Source organism: Arvicanthis niloticus, chromosome 8 (assembly GCF_011762505.2).
Source record: "Arvicanthis niloticus isolate mArvNil1 chromosome 8, mArvNil1.pat.X, whole genome shotgun sequence".
Classification (NCBI taxonomy): Eukaryota; Metazoa; Chordata; class Mammalia; order Rodentia; family Muridae; genus Arvicanthis; species Arvicanthis niloticus.
Genome location: NC_047665.1, coordinates 43,373,586 through 43,395,694, shown reverse-complemented (window position 1 = coordinate 43,395,694; position 22,109 = coordinate 43,373,586). Strand labels below are relative to the sequence as shown.

At 41.4% G+C, this 22,109-nt stretch overlaps 1 protein-coding gene across 3 annotated transcripts in view; it reads right to left on the bottom strand.

Moving 5' to 3' along the window:
* The window catches only part of Pou6f2 (POU class 6 homeobox 2), a 489,703-nt gene that overhangs the window by 26,134 nt on the left and 441,460 nt on the right, over window positions 1–22,109 (bottom strand). For all 3 annotated transcript variants that reach the window (XM_034509572.2, XM_034509573.2, XM_076939335.1), the window contains one exon: window positions 3,802–4,008. In XM_034509572.2, the coding sequence (XP_034365463.1) occupies window positions 3,802–4,008 (207 nt within the window). The remainder of the gene's footprint in view (window positions 1–3,801; window positions 4,009–22,109) is intronic.

Below are 22,109 nucleotides of genomic sequence, written 5' to 3'. Positions count from 1 at the left end.
TCATGCTCCAAAGTGTTTCAATTACAGCTAATGCCGAGGCAAACTCCTTTATCTCTACCACTCCCCTGACATTTGGAAACTAGCTCACCTTGGTTCCCTCAGCTTTTCCAGGAGCAGGATAAGAGGCTTGTTGCCTGTTATGACCTGGGGCGGGGGGTGGTGGTGGTGGTGGTGAGGTTGACCTTCCCCACATTCTTTTCAGTCATGATTTTGAATTCTTAGTATGCACACACACACATATGTGACAGATGCATGCACATATTCTTGCTAAGGGCATCATTCCTCTATTTGGGATGCTAGTTGTGATGGGCATGAGTTTGCCGGGTCATAACAGTGGAGTACCACCTCTTTCCTCAGTAGTAGTGAGGTTTCCTTCCTGGGGAGACAAGTATAGTTTGAGAAAGCTCTGGAAGGGTTTCTGGATGCTTGGAAGAGACTGTGGAAATATTGCTGACAATTAATGTGGGCAGAGTTGAAAAGTGGCTGCATTACTTGATCAGGTCCTTTGCCTTTATCCAACTTAGAAGTCCAAGGTGAGTGTGAGCAACTTTACATCAAGTGTTAATGACTTCTAACCAATTCACTTTCTTGACAATTTATGACTTGACTTTGCTGATTTAGCTTTTTATTTTATTTTATTTGTTTTCAGAGAAGGCAGGCAGTCCTTGTTTTTTTTTTTTTCCCTAGAAATAATTATGAATAGGCTCAGACAGACAAAAGTAGGGTTGAAGAAGACAAAGGGGCTGGGTGTGGGGATGTACATCTTGATCCCAGCAGAGGAAGCTGCATCTGCATGTGTTCAAGAAGGTCTGGTTTACACAGAAAGTTCCGTGTTAGCCAGGGCTACATAGTGAGAAGCAGAGAAGCTTGCCTCTTTTGGAGGTGGACAATCAAATGGCCCCTAGTAAATAACAAAAGGTGACTATGGGCATGGAAGTTTTTAACTTAAAGGTGGGTCTCTCAGGAACTTCTTCCCGGCCTGGGACCTAGCTGGGCTCCACTGGCCAAGATTAAACTTGTAGTGCAGAGACACAGGCCCTGGTTTCCATGATGTGTGTTTCTAGGCACCAGGCACTTCTTGCTCACTGGTGTCATATTCCCCTTAGTTTTATTTTTTTCTCATGACATCTGCCAGTGGAGTGAAGTTTCATATCTGAACAAGTCTTTGAAGACTGTGGATCTCCCATGCTAGGTTGTAAACTCCATGAAAGAAGAGTTCATGATGCTTGTCTTGCCTACTCAGGTATACTGTCTGACATACGGTTGATGGCCAAAAAAAAATATTTTTAGTAAACATTTTTAATATTAACTGAGCAAGCAAGTGTGTTTCCATAGTGACAATTCTGGATTTTTTTTTTTAAAAAACCACAAATATAAGAATGTGCTTTCATTTTAATTCCAGGTGTGAGAATATGAGGCCGCTTTGGACCGTCCACAGCAGCTGACTATGGTTTGCCTCATGCTCTAGCAGAGGTATTGTTTGCCAGCTGCAGATAGTTTCCGTGATTGCATGGTGTTTGGAATTCTGAGAACTTTTTGGTGGGGATATAAATGCTAGCGCTCCGAGAAGTGGGGTTGGTAGTTGTTGGCCATTTATTGAGGTTGGTTGTAGTTTGTTCGTAGCCATGGTTGAAGAAGAAACAAAAGGAAAGAAATTCGATTCAAGGGTCCCCCTTCTTCCTCTCCCTCACCTCTATCTTTCTTCCTTTCCTATAAAGTGCTAGAAGTAGACACTGGTGGGGAATTAAGGGTGGGGAAAAAAGAACCCACAGACTAGCAAAGATCAGCTACACATTTCTGTGCATAGCCTCTGAGTGCTGCTGAGGTGGGAAGGCTCGGGTGACGTTGCTGTCTCTGGAGGGACTTTTCTGTACGCTGTAGCAAATGACGATATTGGTGCCTTATTGTTCTCATCCCTTTGCATTTTGCTTTTTGTCAACTGCTTGATATCCTACAGTCTCCCTACAACAGCTTCATCCCCAACTGCACATTGGCTCCTAGCCACCTTTTACACCCCACTCACAGTTGTCCCCAAACCTTAAAACTGGGTCTTAGCCCTGTTCTGCTTTGACTTACTGACTCATCTGGTTAACAGGTGACTCAACGTGTTTAAAACAGAACCGACCCACACTTCAAAATGTGCTCTATCTGATGTTTTCTCTGCAGCATTTGAGGCCTGTCTAGATCCTACTGTTTGGTCATCACTGCTGTGCTAGGTAGCCTTACTGTAGGTTCCTCCCCTACTTAGCCATCACCTCTTCTTTCCCCTTCCTCTCCTATTCTTTTTAAGAGCTGGCATTTACCAGAAAGAGCCCGGATCTTGCTCATTTTCCTGTTCTTCAGGCCATCTCTACTTGTCTTCTTTATTTTTCAGCTATAGCAAAAATACCTCTAGACTCCTATCGTCAGCTGCTTTTCAGTAGGTGTGCTCAGTAATTCTTGCTTGGCTTTCACTATTGTCCCCTAAGTAGTTTGTTTACAACGGAAATGTCATGATTTCAGTTCAACTTTCATGTTACTCTCAGACTTATTTTCTTATGGGGGAAAAATTGAGCACATAACCTCTTTTTGTGTAACACCCACCTCCTACGGTTCCCAGGGTGGCATCTTCACTGCCATCAGCGGCTGAGGTGGCAATGGTATCGTGACTGAATTATAGCTTGCTGTATTCCAGACACAGGTCTGACCACTCTGCCCTTCACACAGGTTCTTTGAGGTAGATACTGGTATCCCCATCCTATTTTATTTTTGCAAATGAGAAAACCTGAATAGGAAGTTGGCATGTGACATCTTTAAGAGCACACAGAGATAGAACATAGCCTTTCTAGTTTGAGGCTACACCCCACTCACAGTTGTCCCCAGCTCCTTCTATGCTTCTGCTACAGGAACTGCTGGCTTCCTCAACATGTTGTCTTCTTCTTCCCCTTTGCCCTACCCTTGTGCTTACTGTTTCTACTTCCTGGAATGTTGCTAATTCGTCTTCCTGGTCAGCTGCCACTCATCCCACTCTTCCCTGCTCTGTCTCAGGGCTTTCTCTGCTTTATTGGAGAAAAGGCTCTGCATATATAAGTTGGTGTCCCATATAACACCATAAATCCCTGGGTTAGAAAGTATATTTCTATTTCTTAGCTAGCATTTAGATGAGTTGCTATAGACTATTAAAAATGCTAACTGAAGGAGCAAACCAATCACAATCTTCATAAAGATCAAGGACCATATCTTACTTCTTTAGAGCTATGTGCTCAACTTCTAAACACACAGAAAAAGTTCAGTTGGTATTTGAATGACAATGTAAGCTGCCACCAGAGTTTTAGTGAAGTTAAGGAGTAGAGCTGCCTATCTTTCACTTCTTCATTTATAGACAGTTGTTGTAGTAGCTTCAGCTTGGGATTGTTTTGTGTTTAATAACATTTTTCATTTATAGTTAAAGCATAAATAGTCTTGGCTTCTTTTTGGCTCTATTAAAAACCAGAAAATTAATTATATTGGATATAGATTAAGAAGGACACATTGTAAGTGACTTTTGGTCATAGTGTGGTTTTAATTTAATGTATTCAATTTAATAAATAAATTTAAATTAATTTAATTTAATGTGGTTTTAGATTAGGGGGTTATTCATGCTATTGCCTATATTTGCTAAGAATAGAAAACAAATCTATGTGTCATCTTGTAAGTATTGATACATTAGGTTTAGTGAAAATAATACATTTTTTGTAATGTAAAAGTTACTTTATATTGAGAGCAAAGAAGAGAAAGGAGAAAAGAAGAAATATATTGGGCACCTTGGTGTGGGACCCTTACCTGCTGGCCTGGCTTGATGGGGGACAGGGTGATACCCTGGGTGTTGATCACAGGCAAGATCTGGTTTCCGATGACCGTGGCAATGATTTGGCCCTGGGCATTGGTTAGGAGCTGGGGTGTGATAGGCTGTACTTGAAGGCCCTGAGTGCCACTTGCTGCTTGACTCGATGGCCCTGGGTTAGGCATCAGTGGAATGGTCCCAATAATCTGCAAGAGATAGGCCTGAATGTGAGGAGCCGGTTGAATTCAGAATCTACTTGCACAGGACAAAGAGTGCATTGTGCCCTCGTGAAGAGTGTTATCAGAAGCTCATTCACTATCTACAAGCTGGCCAGCATGGATCAAATATTAGGGCATGAGCATTAAAAGAAGAGAAAGCTATGCATGCACTGCTTCCTCAAGGGAAGAGAAAATTACCTTACTTAAAAATAAAACCAACTATTGGTAAAGAGGTAAACATGCAGTTTCTGCTAAGGCTTTCTCTCAGAAACAGGAGGAATAAATTTCTTAAGTACTTAAGGCCTTTGTGGACTTGGGGTACTACATCTTTCTCACACCAGGGCTCTCGGTGCCCTGAATCCTGGGGATTCTTCTTCCACAGTCTGCCTCTTATATCCTCCATTCTTTTTCTTTGCCCCGTCCTGCTATCCTACTCACTGCCAAGATCAAGGTGTCTTCTTGACCTTTATACTCTGTAGGACTACGAGCCTCACCAAGTATCCTACCATGTAAGTAACCACTTAGATTAGACTCTGGAGACAGGAAGCTAGGATATCATTCCCAGTGCCAAGCCACCAAACAGTCACATTTGTCAAGGGACTTCAGCCTCTCAAAGGCTAGTAAGTAAATGGTTAAATTCTTTAGAAGTGATGTGAGTATTGACGATTGAAATCAGAAAGATGAGATGTACAGCTTAAATGAAGTGTGTTAAACCAGAACCTAGTTGTGAGGGGCTTTACCCTCTGTGTGAGTGTGTAGTGGGTGAGCCTTAAGTGTTAGGGGTCTGCCACAGGGGGCAGGAGAGGGCCGTTGCCTCCAGTGGCTTCTGTCACCAGTGAAAGTGTTGTGTAGGATGATGATGCAAGGCAAGTGGTTAGAGATGCTTTCTGTGAAAGAAGATGCCATGTCCAGGGTATCTACAGAGTCTGGAAATGGAGACTTTACTATACATTGCTAGGGAGAAGTATAATTTGCAAAACTTCCAACTACAAGCTGTTTCTAAACATGAAACCTCAAGGGGTGTCATGAGGAATGGGTGTGGGACTGTTTCCCCTGCTTAGCATACTAAATCTTGCACTACAAATTGTCACCAATGGTTGTTCCCTAGTTTTGAGCCATGGTGGTCCATGACTTCACTGTCATGTGACATTCTTTTTTGTTCTGTCTTCTTACAAGACCTCTCTGAACTGAACTGGAGATTAGCCATGTCTGCCCCTTACAAATCAGACAGAAGGGTGAAGAAGAACTCTAAAGGAATCTTTGAGGAGTTGTAGTGACAGAGCTGGAACTGGTGTCCCTGAATGCTTGCTTCTTCATCTGACTCTTGAGTCCCACGACTTGAAGGATACTGAATATTGGATGTTAAAGGACTCCAGTTCTTGGGCAATGCTTCTTCATATTCTGTCTGCAATTCTCTACTGGATGATAAGCTCACAAATGGTAGTGATTTCCACTACACAGTACTCACACAGGGATTTGAACATAGTTTCTCAGCAAATGATTCTCTTTTCAGTGAATGGCTTTCAGTTTCTGGGGTTCAGGATTCCAGATGCAAGTAGGACAATAAGAGAACCACCAGACTATAGCTCTTGGGAAGATGGCATAGAGCAGCCCCCCTTCCCCATCTGTCATTGCTTCCAACACAGCAGTCCTGTGGGGTAGCAAAAACAGAGAAGCTGTACAACGATCAGGTATCAGTGGCATTTGTCAGTGGATGCTGATGAAGGTCAGGCAATTATTGTGGAAGTGGTCAGCCATCCCTTAAGGAGCTGTCAGGCTTGTAGGTATCCTGAACAAGCGTTCAGTGTCTGTCTCACAGTGACAGCAGTGAACATGTCTCATCCGTGTAAGCAAGGTCAGAAGGAGTCCACATCAATAGATCATAATTCATAAGTACTTTATTGATGAGTGGTCCTACATCAGCCTAAAAGCCAGTTCCTGTGATGCCCACAGGCATTTTAAGAGACACATGAGATAAGTCTCCTGTCCTTGTCTATACTGGATATAGATGGCCTGCACATGCATAGTGAAAACTTGGCAATAGACCTTCCCACTCTGGTTGCCTGGAATGTCTCAGGTCTTTGCCTTCCTACTCTATGTGATTGGCTGCAGAAGTTGGATGCATTTAAGTGGAGGGCTATGGATTCTATTTTTGGCAGAATGTCAGTGCATTTAGGAGCTTGTGGGAGTACGTAGCCTGAGAGAATGCCTCGGAGTAAGGCATGGGACATGACAGCTATAGAACACACAGTGATGAAAAGAGAGGCATCTAGCCCCGAGATGATTGACATGAGTATGTGCTGACTCTGTGGTAATGAGATGCATTTTCTGGGTGAAGGAAGAGAAGGAAAAGCAAATGTGATTGGCTCTCCAGCCTCCCCCCTAGGAACAGCCTCACTCTTCAACACTAAGCTGCAACTAAAATGCTTGTCACTGTGTCTTCCCCACTTCCCCTCTCTTTTTACTTGGGTCTGAGCATCACATACAGATAAGACAACAGTAGTGTCAGAGCCAGAAGAATCTGAAATGGCCCAGTGGAAGGAGATGTTTAATAAAGCTTGGTTGTGAGGTGGGGATGCATGTAAAGTCAGGAAATCTTTGGTGAAGTTATGTATTTCTTGGTTGTTAGTGTCTTCATTTCAGAGGCATGAGCATCACCATATCCATATGTACCACTTTTTGGTACATGTTGGGAGCTCTGTAATAGACTCTAAGATATCAAAATACCCTGGTTTTAATTTGTTCAAATTTGTTGAATTGTAGAGATGATCACACACTAGATTATCTAAAAATTGTCTGTTGAATTATTATGCTCATTCTGACTTTGATTTCTCTTAACATTTTCACACATGTAATCAGAACACCTCCAAATATGTTGAGTTCACAGAAGCAGTGTAAGGTGATAATGGGAGCAGAGTCACACACACCTGAGACCTCCCATGTTCTTAAGAGCTGTCCAGTTACTGATGGAAGTTGTGTTTCAAATGAAAGGCCTTGTGACTTTAATTTGATGGTAGGAGCATTTCAATTCAAGAAGGAAATTAAAACTGAGTCTGGAAAAACTGTAGAGAGTCTTTGGTTTAGAGCTGAAGACAGAAAATATAGTTTTAAAATTAGCTTCTAAGGGAACCTGAACACATCAGTTACAAAAGAATGTGCTGAGAAGTCCTGATGGAAGGGTTACTTTGCTACATAAACATGGCAATCAGGATCTGGCTCCCTCTTACACCCCATCCAATATTTGAAACTAACTCATACTCCCTTCAATTATAAAGGACTCTGGCAAAGCAGCTGAATGCCTATGGAGCCTTCTGTTAGCACTGGGTTATGTGCCACAGATGATGCTGAATAGATGCAGGAGGGACAGGGCAGGGTTAATGTTATCAAATTCAAGGATTCCATCAGCCAAAGGAGGAAATGAGTCCTAAATAAATAAGCAAGGGCTTTGTGATGGAAAACGTCTATATCTATGTGGTCTGTGTTTAAGAACATTGGGAATGAATGAATTATTTTAGACGAAGGTGGGGTTGGTTCAGGAAGACTACAGAAGAGGCAGGGCTGTGAAGTTTAGGATTAGGGAAAACCTAATAGAAGTTAGTGTATAGGTCAGAGGCATGGGGAAGGCGAGTAGAAGTTAGTGTATAGGTCAGAGGCATGGGGAAGGCGAGTTGATCAGTTTGGAGGCGAGAGAAGGTTGAGACATATCAGCCTGGAAGGGTTAGATTTCATGCAGCCAAAGAGTTATGGTAATTTTGGGGGGGGATGGGGACAGTTCTGAGACAGGGTCTCAGGTGTACAGGTTGGCCTTGCACTTGATATTTAGCTTGATTTTGAGGCTTACCTCAAACCTGATTATTCTGTCTTAACCTTCTGAGTACTGGTATGTGTGTCCCACCATGCTTGATGGTGAACAGGTTTCGTTAGGGGGTGGGGAGGAGGGCTGATATGGAGCCATTTCAGGTGTGAATATGACAATTAGGGCTGAATACTATCAAGTGGTGAAAGGCTACAGACCAGACCAGTTGCTAGGATGCTACTGAAGTCACCCACGTATGAAGCAAAATGTCCCAATGAATCCTTAGTACAGAGGATGCTTGATTCATTGGCTTCCACTTCAAAGCACAAAGCGCAGCCTACTTCATGTCTAGCTTGCAACATTAGAAATTTTTGAGTGAAGTTATTGCCCCATCAATCGCACAGCAAATAGCTCAGGCATCGTTTGCAATGATCTTCTGTGTCATTGCCCTGACTCTCCACCTGTAATGATTCATCTCTGATGAATGCTTTAACCAGGCTGAGGCCCATACTGCCATTATAATGATAATTTGTGACTTGAAAGAGTTCCTGTTTCTCTAACAGGGGACTTACTTGGTTGTTGCTGTTCCTGTCTGCCTGACACTTTCCTTGGAATGAGTTAAGAGCATTAACCACAACTGAGGAATAAAGTTCATATATAAAAGCAACGAAACAAAAACCATTCATATGAATAGTGTTCATTGGCACACATAATTTAAAGGATCCCTATTTCTGTAGTAAATTTAGTGGTTTACATCCAACGAGGACGACCATTCATTCAAAAACAAACAATGCCAGCATGAGGATTATTTTTGCGACAGTGGCAAATCTGGCAGTTAAACACCTTGTAGTTTCTCGGTCTATTGTTTCAACACCCTCCTGCACATCGATCTAACAGATATTTACAGAGATGTGTTAGGTCTGAATGAGGGAAGTGAACAAATGAATACATTCACTGTTAACACACAGATGACATCGGCTGCAGTCTTAGGCTGGTGTCATAGAGGCCCAGGCATCCAGACAAGTCATCTGATGGGCCACATGCTGTTATAGTCTCTGATATGCTGTTAAACTCTGCCAAAGAATGTGAAGGCAGATGTCATATTGACAAGTAATTTTGTTGCCATGGCTTAAAAAAAAAAAAAAAAGGGAAAGCCTGTCAATGTTGTTCTCAGTGACTTCCTCAGGTCTGACAGTACATTAGTAGAGACACCTCCTTTCCAACTATTTGTGTCACCTCAGCAGTGTTTGGCCAAGTAGCTTTTGTGAATAGTAGCATCACTTTGTCCACACTTGGACAAGGAACTAAGATGCTTGTGAGGAGCCACCACTGATAGTAGCAGCCGATCGCTTGCCCATTCTTTCTGGTCTAGACACAGTGATCCTTTCCTAGCTCAAGCAGTGTTTTCTTTCTAAACTCACTTTTATTCTTGGTTTAAAGCTAACTTTCTTAGAGTGATCATTGCATCTTTGATTAGGACATTTATTCTAAAGGGTAATGGAAATATCACTATTTTGAAACCAAAATTTATTTCAGGATACAATCCAGGAGCCCCTCCCCCTTGAATTTAGTCACGTCCAACATGGTGAAAAAGTGAAATATGGACACTGAGAGGGAAAATCACAGAGAATCGGAATCTGATAATAGTAAAGGCACAGTGGGAGCAAAGAAAGGGAAGGGACTGGTCAGCGGCAGACAAAATGAACAGTGAATAGAGACACCGCGAACAGTAAGTAGGACCCTTTGTCTAGGCTGTGCGCTGGCTTCATGGAGCACTGGAAGTTGCTGTGTTCAAGAAATCTGTGACTGACTCAAAATGTCTGTCAAGGCAGTATGGCCAGAGGTGGTACTGCCACGGTCTAGGATCTCAGACCAAGTATCTTAAACCAACTTGAAAGACACACACTTAGTGAGAAGCTGTGAGAGATTTTACTTGAATGTGTTCATTCTATTACTTCTATTGTGGACGTTGTAGGTACATTCCTATGATAATATCCTCCTACTTGGTGTCTTTAGCTATCAGAATTAAAACCCCATTGTGTATTAAAAAGGTTTGGCCATACATTTCGGAGCCCAGAAACTCACACATAGAAGCATAGCACTGGGGGCACTGATATCTGTAAACTAGCATTTTCTGCAACATTATGCTACGAATGGTGTGCATAAAAGCAAATGCTATAAGATACGGCAAAAGAGTAAAGGCAATGGTCTTCCCTAAATGTCTTTCTTAGAGATTAAAAGTGATTCTCTTAGTGAGTTTAAGATGTACATGGAGGAAGCAATTTCCTCGCTGGCTAGGAGAGCTAGTGAATGACTTCTCTTATAGTCTCAGTCTGCCCCTCTGTAAAATGGGACTAATCACTGCATAATATCATAAAATAAGGTAAGCAAAGCACTCAGCATGGCTTTGCCTAGCAGCTCAGTGCTCGTGATGTTCATTCAGAAATCACTTTTGCTTATGTTCTTGTGTGGCAGCTCCCAAGCATTTTCATGAGGTTGCAAAACCACTTTTGACATTTTTTATTTTGAGACAATATATACATATCTCAGATCTCAGATTGGCTGTGAAATTTCAATCCTTCTGCCTCAGTTCCCAAGTGCTGTGATTACAGATATATGCCGCCACATGTAGCCTTCGAATTCTTTCTAATATCATAATATCACCATTAAAATAGTTTGCCTACTCTAAAGTGTACTGAAAAGTTTCCTGTCTTAGAATTTTAAACTGGGGGTTTGTGTGTAGGTATGATAAAGATGTGTCTCATAGGAAAGACCCAGCTCCATGCTGAACACACAGAGATGCCTCTACAACGTTCCTGAGCAAGACTCCTTGAAGACATTAGACCTAGAGAACTCTGAAATTTTGTGTATTCTCCTCAAGCCCAGAGTGACCTCAGAGTTCTCTCCTTACCCCACAGTTAAAGCACTTGAAAGAACTTTTTCTTTTTAAATTTAGATACTCTAGCTTCTACAGATTTTGTAAATAGAGAGGAGGCAGGAAAAAAAGGTATGGCAGATAGAGGGAGGGGACAGAGTAAGCACACTCCACGTCATTGTCAGGAGATGCCCATCTGCTGCTCTGGGGGGGATAGGATATGCACTTCTCTAGACTTAATTGCATATTCAGAGCTATTTCAAACGCTAGAGCTCCCTTGTGGCACAAGCAGTGTGTGTGTGTGTGTGTGTGTGTGTGTGTACTTCACCCTCAGCAGGTGGGAATTTTTTTTTAATTAAAAAATTAAAATGCACCATAATATTTGTATTTACATATATATCTATGTCTGTGATTATGAGATTTATTATATTTGGATTCTACAATCAAAGAGTAAGTAAACTGATAGAAAAATCTAATCAAATGATTAAGTTAAACTTAAATCAATGATGTTATTATATTTGAGTCAGAAACTAGGAATCATTGTAAGCCTTTGTGGTCTATTCTTAGAATGAATGGTGGCTAGAAGCCAGTGCCCAAGAAATAAGCTTCTCTGAACAAAATATAGATGCCCACTGTTAAGTCCAAGTTTTTGAATTGTTTCAGATGAATTCCTTCCATGCATTGGCAAAGTTTGTATTTTAAGGAGTTCATAGTTTTCCCCACACTGCTGGGTTTCTAGCAGTTTTGCTCATCTAGAAAGTAAGGCAGTGAAGGCAGGAGAGGAGGGGAATGATTTTGCAAGCCATCACCTTCTCTGTTGTCAAAGTTCAGCGAGGCATTTCTGTAAAGCATTTGTACATCTTCCCAGCAGGTCACAGTGAAACTTATTCAGTGTGGTGCTATTTGGTGGTGAGGTCTTCAGGAAGGAGAGAGGTCAAGATGGCAGGCTCCTCATGAATAGAATTTATAAAAGGGACTCTCATTGCTTATCTCTAGAATCCTAATTGGGTTTTTAAAAGTACACTTTAATCCATAGTCACTTATTACAAGGGCAGAGGTGATATCCCCCTCAAAGCCAGTGGATTCCTTTGAGCTGTGTGGCCTGGGATTTAATTTCTACCTATGCTATTTTTCTTTGATTATTTACTTGACTACTAGTTGTTAGATTGGAGGATACAGAACTTTGTACAGAGCTGAGCTAACACTTCCATGTCAGATTCTTTTCAGTGGTAACATTTTTTTTTTAATATGTATTCTAGTGAATGAGTTAAAGAACTGTCTGTGACTAGATGTTAACAAATTCTTAACGATAATCAGAAACATTTTTTCTTCACTGATTCTGCTTTTAGCCAGTCTATAAATTAAACTGTGGATGTTTTTCATTTTCTTCAGTGCTGGTCGAACATATTTTCTGTTTCTCTTTCTAAGAGCATCACCACTATTGCGAAGCCATCACTTTGCAGAAGGACTACCTTGTGCCAGCCTTTACCTGACTTTCCTCAAGACTTTAAGTTTTAATATTAGCCTGCAAAGAACCCACCACCAACAGCAAATACTTAGAATTAGGGAAAGCATTTCTGTTTCTAGCTGCTGCCAGGTTAAGTGACTAAATCAGACTTAAGCTATTTATTGCTTCGAAGAACACCTTGATCCACAGCCAGGAAACATCCTCCAACAAAGCTTTCCGTCTAAGAACCATTTGATATTTCATCCAAAAAGGAGAAAGAAATAACTGTAACAGTGAACAAAAACAAAAAATTAAAACAAAACAACCCTCCCCCAGTAAAAATAAACAAAAACACCTGCACAGCCAACCAACCAACCAACCAACCAACCAACCAACCAAAAACAAAACAGGGACCAATGATCTCCAATATTCGTAGTTTACCCTTCATTGAAATCGGTCCACATTCAATGGGAAGAGGTGCAGAAAATGTTTGGCAATTGCTCAAGAAAGCGCTATGCATATTTAAACACCTCCTGGTTCTGTGTTTATACCCAGTGAGTGCAGTAGGCCGTAAAGCTGAATTTAAATGAGGTTAACAACAATACAAGCCTTCAAGGGAAAGGAAGGGTAGAGAGGGAAGTTCAGTTAAAGACACATCTGTCTATCATGACCCAGGTCCACGAGCCTAGGATGATTCATGTGGTTTTTTTTTGTGAGGAAAATGTCCATTGTTGTGGCAAAATTAAATGTATTTTGATACTTGTATGTGATGCTTATCTATCTGCTCAATCAGAAAAAAGTTGTCCTCATCATTCTAACACATATTACTTTTTCAATTTCCTCTTAGTAATGTTTCCTTAATGTTCTTGAGGGTGAGACCGCAGAATTTCTCATTTCTCACAACAAAGACTGAGACTCGTTAGAATTATGCTGATGAGTTTCTCTCATAAAATTGCAAAAACTCATTTTCATAGGTGGCCCATCTTCAGTCAGATCCCCACTGAGCAGACAGTTGTTGACAAATGTCAACAAGGAGGATGGGCTGTGCTCCAGTTGTGGCTTCTCAGAGTTTTCTTATCTCTATTTTAAATGTCCCTCAAAACCATACACACTTAGTTCCTCTAGTCCTTCATGAACATCTAGGTCCTCCATTGTGGAAACAGGGGTTAAGTGTACAGAGCCATTCCAGCCTGGGCAGTGCTACGTGATCTTGTCTCCACAATCAGGGTGAGTTCACTGAGTCCGGCCCCTCAGTGGTCCATTTTGTGTTTATTTAAGTATATTTTACACCGTGTTTTAAATATGAGCATCCCATCCTCTTGAAGATGCATCCTTTATATTAAAAAGTTAAACAGTTACTTTATAGCTAAATGATACTGAAAAGATTCTCCATTTCTAAAGTCTTCCATTTCTAACTTGTACTTTCTCAAGTTCCTTGTAAATTGAAAGCAGAGTCTGTGCAGTGAATACATTAGGCCTGGTTATGTGGGAAGGTTGCCTACAATGGCTTAAAGATACAATAGAGGAAGAGGCGATGTTTTTATTCTAAGGCACCAGAGAAAAACAAGAATGCTTAAAGGCACCTATAATCCCCTATGGCCCTGACTTTTGTTTAAATTGAGTATATCTTTTTAGGAAAAAAGGCCAATGCTGTTATGCCCAGAGGCCATATGGTATAAGAGGGCAGGCTAGATATCTCCTAGCCTGGAGCTGCAGTTAATCCTGAGAAAATAGGATTTTCCATCATGCTCATCATGTGTGTAGTAGATTGCATATTGCCACACTGGGCTTTTCTTCATGTTGGAGGAACATGCTTTCATAGCAGATGTGGTCAAAGGAAAAGTGTGATAAAGGGCATGCTTGAGACTCATATGACTCACTCTATAAGGTCTAATTGTTTAACAACCTGTATCGTGCTCACACTTTACACTAGCTGTACAATTTTAAAAGAAGCTAAAGAAAGGTAAGTCACTGAAAACAGCTATTTTCATTTGACATGGGAATACTGGATGGTGTTTAAAAAACATTTTCACATAAAACTTTAATATATTCGGTGGGCCTTACTTGAGATCAGCTGACTGAAGGGGCTTAAGTATACATACACGATGTTATGAGATGTCTCCTAGAGTCAGGCACAGTAGTAGGTATGTAGAAAGCTTATGCTCACAGCAGCTTTGCTCGAAGAAAATCTGGGCTTTGAAGCAGCCAGATTTGGTTTTCTGTCTAGGCTTTCTTATTCACTGTGTGGCTCTGGAAAGCTGGATAACTTTCCTAAGCCCCCAGTCTACCCATCAGCTATGAACTGTAAAACAGTCAAGAGCATGGAGAGCAGAAAGTGAAATCCTGAATCTATGCAAAACGCTTACTGAAGAGTATATTAGCATACACAAAATACTATCCAGGCCACGGACTTCCTCACTATATCATGTTCTCTGTGTGCCAGGTAGTGTCCTTGGCTCTTGAGATGCACTAAGAAGAAAGCAAGAAGCTTCCAGTTGTTGTTGGAGCATGTGCTAGAGAGCATTCTGAGACACAACTGAGCTTGGTTCCTGCATTTCTCACAGGGTGACTTTGGAAGCTCTCCATCCATCTGGACAATGGCCATAGACTACATCATGCAGTGGTGGGAAAGATGACAGGGTTGGGACATGCGGAGGCTAAGTACCTAGCCTGCCCTCTGGGAGTATGATGGAATGGAGGGAGAGCTTAGGCCCCTGCCTTTCCTGACTTGAGAGCCTGAGTTTTTAGCCCTGGAGTCCCTTCCGGGTAGAGATACAGGCATTGCTCAGCCATGTCACTTCGGGAGGTTCTGGGTTATTGTCACTGTCTATTGGCAGGTGTCTCATCCAGGTAGTATGCCATGTTCGCTTGTGCTCTGTGCATTACTTGCTTAACCCATTTGCCTATAGGTGTAATGCTGTACTTGTAAGTACTGACTGTACTGCATGCAGCATTTTTAAAGGTCCAGCTTACAATATCTTATAAGGGTCTACTTTTACTGTCATTCAAGATGGCAAAAGTTAGGCGAGAAATCCAATAGAAATTGGGGCTAATGCTTTGAACCTAATGGTGTTGCATAGAGGCTTGGTTTGAATTTGAATCTGCCCCTTTTCTTGCTCTGAGGTATGACATTTCCATTCTTCTCTGCCTCTGATCTATTCATTTCTCTCTTATTGGCCTTGTAAGTTGATGGCTTCTGACATCTTTATGAGTATTAACCAACTCATGGGCCAACAAAAATGTAGGGTGCATGTTTGGCTTATAGAATATTTACTTCAAGGGTGGCTATATCTCATATATAAGTTTAATGTCCTATCATACCTTGCAATGTCCTAATGATAATGATGGTTTGAAGATGGGGCTAGTGATACTCTAGGAAAGCCCACTCAGAGTTCACCATTCATTTCTTTCTCTGTTCCAACCCCAATTCGAATCAAGCTTATTTTTTTATTTTATAATAAAATAAAGAATAAATAGCTTCTGTTCTCATCTCTCATTTTTGCTAAAGTCCAAATATTAAGAAGGCAGCTAATATCCCAGTATATAGTTGTCCCAATGCCAGGCTAAGTTAAGGCTGTTCATCAAATAAATAACACAGTTTCTCAATTATAATACTCCTTATGTTACTAAATTTTAGTTTTAAAGTTTAGTACTAAAAAAGTATTTTGAAAATCTGAATCTCTAACAATTGATGTATTTGTCTAATGTGGTATTTTACTACTATACCCTCGCCCCCAAAGTGCATGGCATGACTTTAGGTACAATTTAAATCAATGGTTTCTTAGACACAAGAATACTGTGGTAGATATTTCTGTTTTCCTTCAAAAGTCTTACCTCATTGGAGGAGTGGGTCTCTAGGGGAAGATCTAGAAACTGAAGTATCTTAACATGCTTCAAGCTTAATCAATTCTAGCATTGTTTTGTGTTTCAGAGGACTGACTGCCATAGGTTTTCCTATTGAGCTCTGAGAAGCTGACATGGAAAGCATCTGTGTTGCTGGGTGGGCATCTATGTGTGGTGCACACCTAGTCGTCTTTGCCCGTGCTTAGGAGGCCTTGCTGGGAGGTCTCCGAGGTCCTGACACTTTGGGTCTGCTTTCCTCTGGCATAATTGGTGTAGATCCGAGATAGACTTTAAGCTTATCTCATTGCTTTAGAGACTTCCCTGAAAACACTTCATCAATTCCTTTGATGAGCAATAATAAAACAGGTAAGCATATGAATTAGAATACCTAGTACTTATTTGGTAGGATATTTTTATCTTCAGGTTTCAAGTGTGTGTATAGATACACCTCAGGAATAGTACCCTGTGAGACTCTTGTTGGGGTTTTTCCTGTGTGTTGTGTAACCAATTTGCTGTAATTGATTTCTCCCCATTAATTCCCGATTGATCAATAAATGGCTGGGGCTTATGACTGGGCAGAGAGGATAGAAAGGTGGAACTTAGAATTGAGGAGGGGTTTTGAGAGAGATCACAGTGGGAGAAGAGAGAAGAGAGAATGAGAAGGAGGTTACCATTACATCTAATGGTAGATAGGCCAGGACCACATGGCCAAGAGAAGTTCATTCTTAAGACAGGCTGATGAAACAGAAACAGCCTAAGAGACATCAGATTGGCAAATGATGGGCACTTGTGTGGGTTTTAACAGGTGAAAGGATTAGAATAGTTCAGAATCTGCCCAGCATAGTGTCTATAGCTTATTAATAAATTGTACTGTTTCTGTGTTGTTTACTTGAGAATTATGTGGGGGAAGGAGGGTAGAAACCCCCAATAAATATTTAGGTGTAAAAAGGGGTGCAGTGACTCTCCAGAACAATAATTTCCTTCTATAGGCTGTATGGAAAGAAATACATTTCCATTTAAAAAAATGTAGAGATTTAGGTTCTGTATTTTTAGTTGTTTGTTCACATAGCATCTGAGAGAGCACCCAGGCCTTCCAGCCAGAGAAACTCAGGGTGGTACAGGAGGACAACAGTGGGCACTGGGTTCAGATCTCAGCCCTGCTACTTATCCAAGGTGCTGACCTGGGGAGTTGTGTTTCTCTGAACTCTTAGAGAATCTGCCCATCTGTACAGGTGGGACCATCAAAGCCTTCCATGACATCCCGTGGTGCATTACTGATGACCCCAGATAGGAGCTCACTAGGGTAGACATTCTTCTCCCCACCTCTGATATCACTTGACCTAAAAGAACATGCAGCTAAAATCCAGCAGTCCTCCAAGATGCTTGAAGAGCTCTGTGCATTCAAATGAGCCACGTGATTACTCCTTAGGAATAGACAGCACTTTCCCACAAGGGTGAATCGACTGACACGGGAGTCTGCCGAAAAGGGAACACACTCCTTTCATTCATTTCCTTTGAATGTTAAGCTTGGTAGCCCTGATCAGCTCCTTAGAGCTGTAAATAGTGTCCTCTAGATGATTAGCTCTTTAGAATTTATAGATGCTGATTGGGAAGCTCCAGAAGTTAACTGGCCTCAAAATAATGTATGAGTTTTATCCAGGAGTCTACAGGGGAGACCATTTCCCTGCTCCAAAAAGAAAACAAAGGCTTATGGATGAAGCATTAAAAGTACAACATGACAAAAGGTGGCAGTGGCCAGAGCTAAGAAAGAAACAGATAGCTCAACATCCTGCTTTAGGTAGCAAAGACATGGTCCTCTCTTGCTAGGTCTTTGGGGTGAAGTCTACAAAGGTAATTTTTACTGTACATTACTGCTAACCTCCCCTATTAAACAGTGTGAGTTCTGCCAGGGATGGAGACTAAAAAGAAAGATACCAGAGGGGACTTTTTAAAGTTAAGTTGATGGGCCTCTGGGCTGATAAGTGTTTTATATCAGACATTCGGGGGATGAGAGGGTGGAACGAGGGAGGCTGGTGGTGGAGTAGCAGCATTGGGCCATCCTGTCACCACAGTTAAGTCCCAGACAGAGACTGAAGCAGCACCACCTGTAGCCACTCTGTAACCCAGCATCTACAGACACACTGTACACCAGGGTTAAAAAACACGACTTTCATCTGAGCTCTGGATGGTAAGGACTCAGATACCAGCTGGACTCCGTCGACTGGCCTTCTGATTCCGCCTCTGACCTGTCTTCGCAGGTTATAAAGTCCAAAGAAAGTTTGCTTTGAGACAGGCAAACATTAATTTACCAATGATTCACATGTTATGGGTCTCTGTGAAATTCTTGTAACAGCTTGAGACCCCTGGTTCGGACATAGGGGCTAAGACAACGAACTGGAAGTCACAGCGAAGCTCTGGCGGCAAGGGCAACATCTCTTCATATGAAGGATTTCTGCTTTCAAAAAGCATTTAAAAACCACGGAGAGTTATAAGTGAGAATTACAGGCAGCAGCATTTTTCTAAAGCACACACGTAGATTTAATTAAGTGTTAGTTGGGGGAATTAAGGGTTAAGAAGGTTCGAGCCTACGGCCCGATGGCCTTGACTCTGCTAACTTCTTTGAACCTAACAGGTCACTAGCGCTCAGAATCAGTCAAGACTGCTGCACCGCAGGCCCTGATGCCGGCTTCTCGTTTGCAGAGCATTTTGAGGGGCTGTGAGGGGAGCACTTAGGGAAACAGCACTGAAATGAGGCAATAAAGCCCTTAACTGGGCTCAGAGGGCAGATTCGCTGTGTTAGTCGACGGGTTGGGGTAAGCTGATTATTATTTTATCTTTATCGTCGAGAAGAAGCCAGGGCGATATTCTTAAGAATGCTACCAACCCCATGAAGATACATTTCCTGCCCTCTAGAGAGTATTGAAAAAATGTTCACTAAAAAATGATAGTTAAAATATAGTTCATTCAATTACTATTACACCTTAAAACCTTCTCTTGTGACATGTGCAAATGTGCGAAATAAGGTTCTTGTCAGACCTATATGAGAAAACACATAGACATCAACTCAACTTCCAACAAAATATGTTTGATCCTTATTTATAACATACTGTCTAAATAGATTCTGTTGCTAGTGTAGTTTTTTTTAAAAATAGTGTTTTATGCATTTTGTGTTTTTTTTACATTAATATTTTATGGTAAAACTGTAAAATTTGTAGAGAAATGTCACCGTTTTCCACAGTGACCACTCTTGAAATGGAGAGGAGGGTGTGCGTTTTGTCTGGAGCTTGTTTTCTTTTGAAAACAAACAAGAGAACCGGGGCTAGTATGGAACAACGTAAAGGCATTTGTGTTGTTTTGGAAAAGCTATTTTTAAATGTGTTTTGTGTGCTTCACTATAAGAGATGAAGTAAAAGATGCTATGTGGGATGCCCCAGATACCCCATCACTGGCTTGCCTGGTTCTATTGGGCCCTGAAGCTTATTCATAATCAGAACCACACACTATTTCTTCCTTTTCTGCAGGACTTGAAAACTGTTTTACAGACTGTGCAGTTATGCCTTTGAAAGCACTTTAGACAGATCTCATAAGACTCTGGAGAGGATCAACAGACAGTTATCAAATTACTTATCTCTTAACCTTGTGGCTGAGATTAGCATTTATTATAACTTCAATGACTTGCTCTTAGGGACTCTCATCTTTCCATTTAAATTATGTACTAGTATTCATTTCTGCAACCTATATAGTGTCAGTTTCTGGGTTTTGGTTTTTAAGGCATAGCTGTAATTTATTAAATGCCTTATCTTTCTTCTACTGTTGGAAAAGAAATCCAGAACATTATATAACCTATATGAGGCCACTCTGTTGATGAATAAGGAATGTTTACATTTCAATAAAAACTTAGGTTTTCAATATGCTACTGTCCTGGACATGTCATCCAGCTCGTGATTATAATTTAGAGGACCTCACACGGAGTGCAGTTCTTTAGCTGCACCTCTTTGGAGAGCTAAACTGTGGGGGCACTTCCTGCTGGGGTCTAAGCACACTGTCAGAAGTACTTTTGCCTCCCCCACCTCCCATAGGGCTTGAAGTGAGGCTGGCCTCACATTGTTTCACTCAGTGAGGGTTGCCCTTGTGCCGCACACCTTCTGTTCATGGTCATTAGGAGGCAGCCTTTAGCCCACATAGAGCATAGAAATTCTCTTTATATCAAGCAAGCTTTGCTTCTATCCTTTAGTTGTATTGAAGCTTGCATATTTCCGAATAACCCGTGTGGGCTGCGTGGGTGCATGTCTTCACCCTTTTTCTGTTCTTTTTAAAAACCGATGGGAAAAGGTCACCAGGTATGGTCATGTAAACCTGTAATCTCAGCACTTGGGAGTTGGAGGCAAGGGTAACCCTACTTTTAAAATAAGATAATGTTGTCTAGTTGCTTTTGTGTTTTACATGCTTGGCTCTTTAAAGAAGAAAGACGGGTGTCTAGGTTCACTAGCTTTTACCTCTCAAAGCTTCAGAGTGGTGAAGGATCTGATTTCATCAGGAAACAGCCATGAGCTTCAGTTCAAATGTAAAATGCTTTCCTTAACCTCAGAATAAAGCAAAATTTCATTTGGTTTTACTTTTCTGTAATAATGCCAATAAGAAGATATTGCCAAAGACACAAGGGAAGCAGTTTTGTAGCTGAACAAATTGATGGTAAATCTACTTGACAATTTCTCAAAACACTATTTGGAGCACACATGGAAACCTTTACTCTCCTCCCTCTGGTGCACTGTTCTAAGAAAGGTTGAGGTTCCCTAAGACGACGTAACAGTCCACTGCTGAGACTCACACAAAACCTTCATCCATGTACCAAAAGAAAATGTTCCTCTTGATTAGCAGACAAGCGTTTACTGACCATTAGATCTGCGATATGACTATGTGCTCAACCTCATTCTAAGTACCTTCAGCCAATGAAACATCAGTATTCTCCCACTTTTCGGAAGAGAAATCATGGCACAAAGAGAATAAATGGATCCTCTGAGGCTTCCTAGCTAATGAACAGCAGCCTGGCTGCAGCTCCCTTCCTGTCTGCCTGATACTGCCTCTTGCTGAGCATCCAAATAAAAACCATGAAAAACAATGGTGGTGATACTTGTGGCATCGGTCATTAAGTGTTTAGTTGTGTGTTCAAGCTCCTGGGAGGTATTTTTAAGACATGATTTCAGTTAATTCTCATAACCAAAGGACTGTGGTGTGTGTGTGTGCGTGTGCTTGTGTGTGTTAGAATCCAGAAGCCAGCCTTGGGTGTCATTTATCAGGAGCTGTCGACTTGCTTTTTGAGACAAGCTGTCTCACTGTGACCCAGGGTTCAGTGATTATTAAGCTAGGCTGTCCAGGAGCCAGCTAGGGATCTTCAGGTCTCCACCTCTCCAGTGCTGGGATTACAAGGGTGTGCCGTCACATTCAGATTTAACATGGATCCTGGAGAACAAATTCAGGTCCTCACTCTTGAATGGGAAGCACTTTACTAATGAGCCGTCTTCCTAGTCTAGTGCTTCCCCAGATTCTATTGTCCATATAGTATAATTAGAAAAAGGGAGGCTCAAAGGGTTCAAGAATTTGCTCAGACCATATTTGAAATTAAATCCATCACCTTCGACTTATTTTTTTTTTTTCTCCTTGCACAAGTATGTGATCTGGGAAGTAACGAGAACTATAATGACCTTGGCAGTGCAGCAGTCAATGCCAACATTCTGCCTATTGGTTACTAGTTACTTTTTCATCTAAATGGAAAGTTCAAAACCCCTTAGTATTCCTGGATGGCACAGGTACTTTGTGATTTTAGATTGCTGTGTCTGTTAAATTGAAAACTCTAGTGATCACTCTCTGTCCTTTGACTTAATAGTTATGATAAGGCAGAGAAAGAAAAGTATGAAAATGGAGGAATATTTTCTCTTATTTGATATGATTAGAGGCTGAGTTGGGGGTGGGAACAAAAGGAAGAGAAGGTTATTCTTCAACCCAGCCAAGGAGGCAAGACCTCGGTGGTGAGATTTCTTGCTGTTGAGACCCAAAGGCCAAGATTTGGGCATAGAGAGGAGGCTGATCCTGCAGGCGCAAGTGTAGCCTTCAGCAGGTGACTCCTTGAA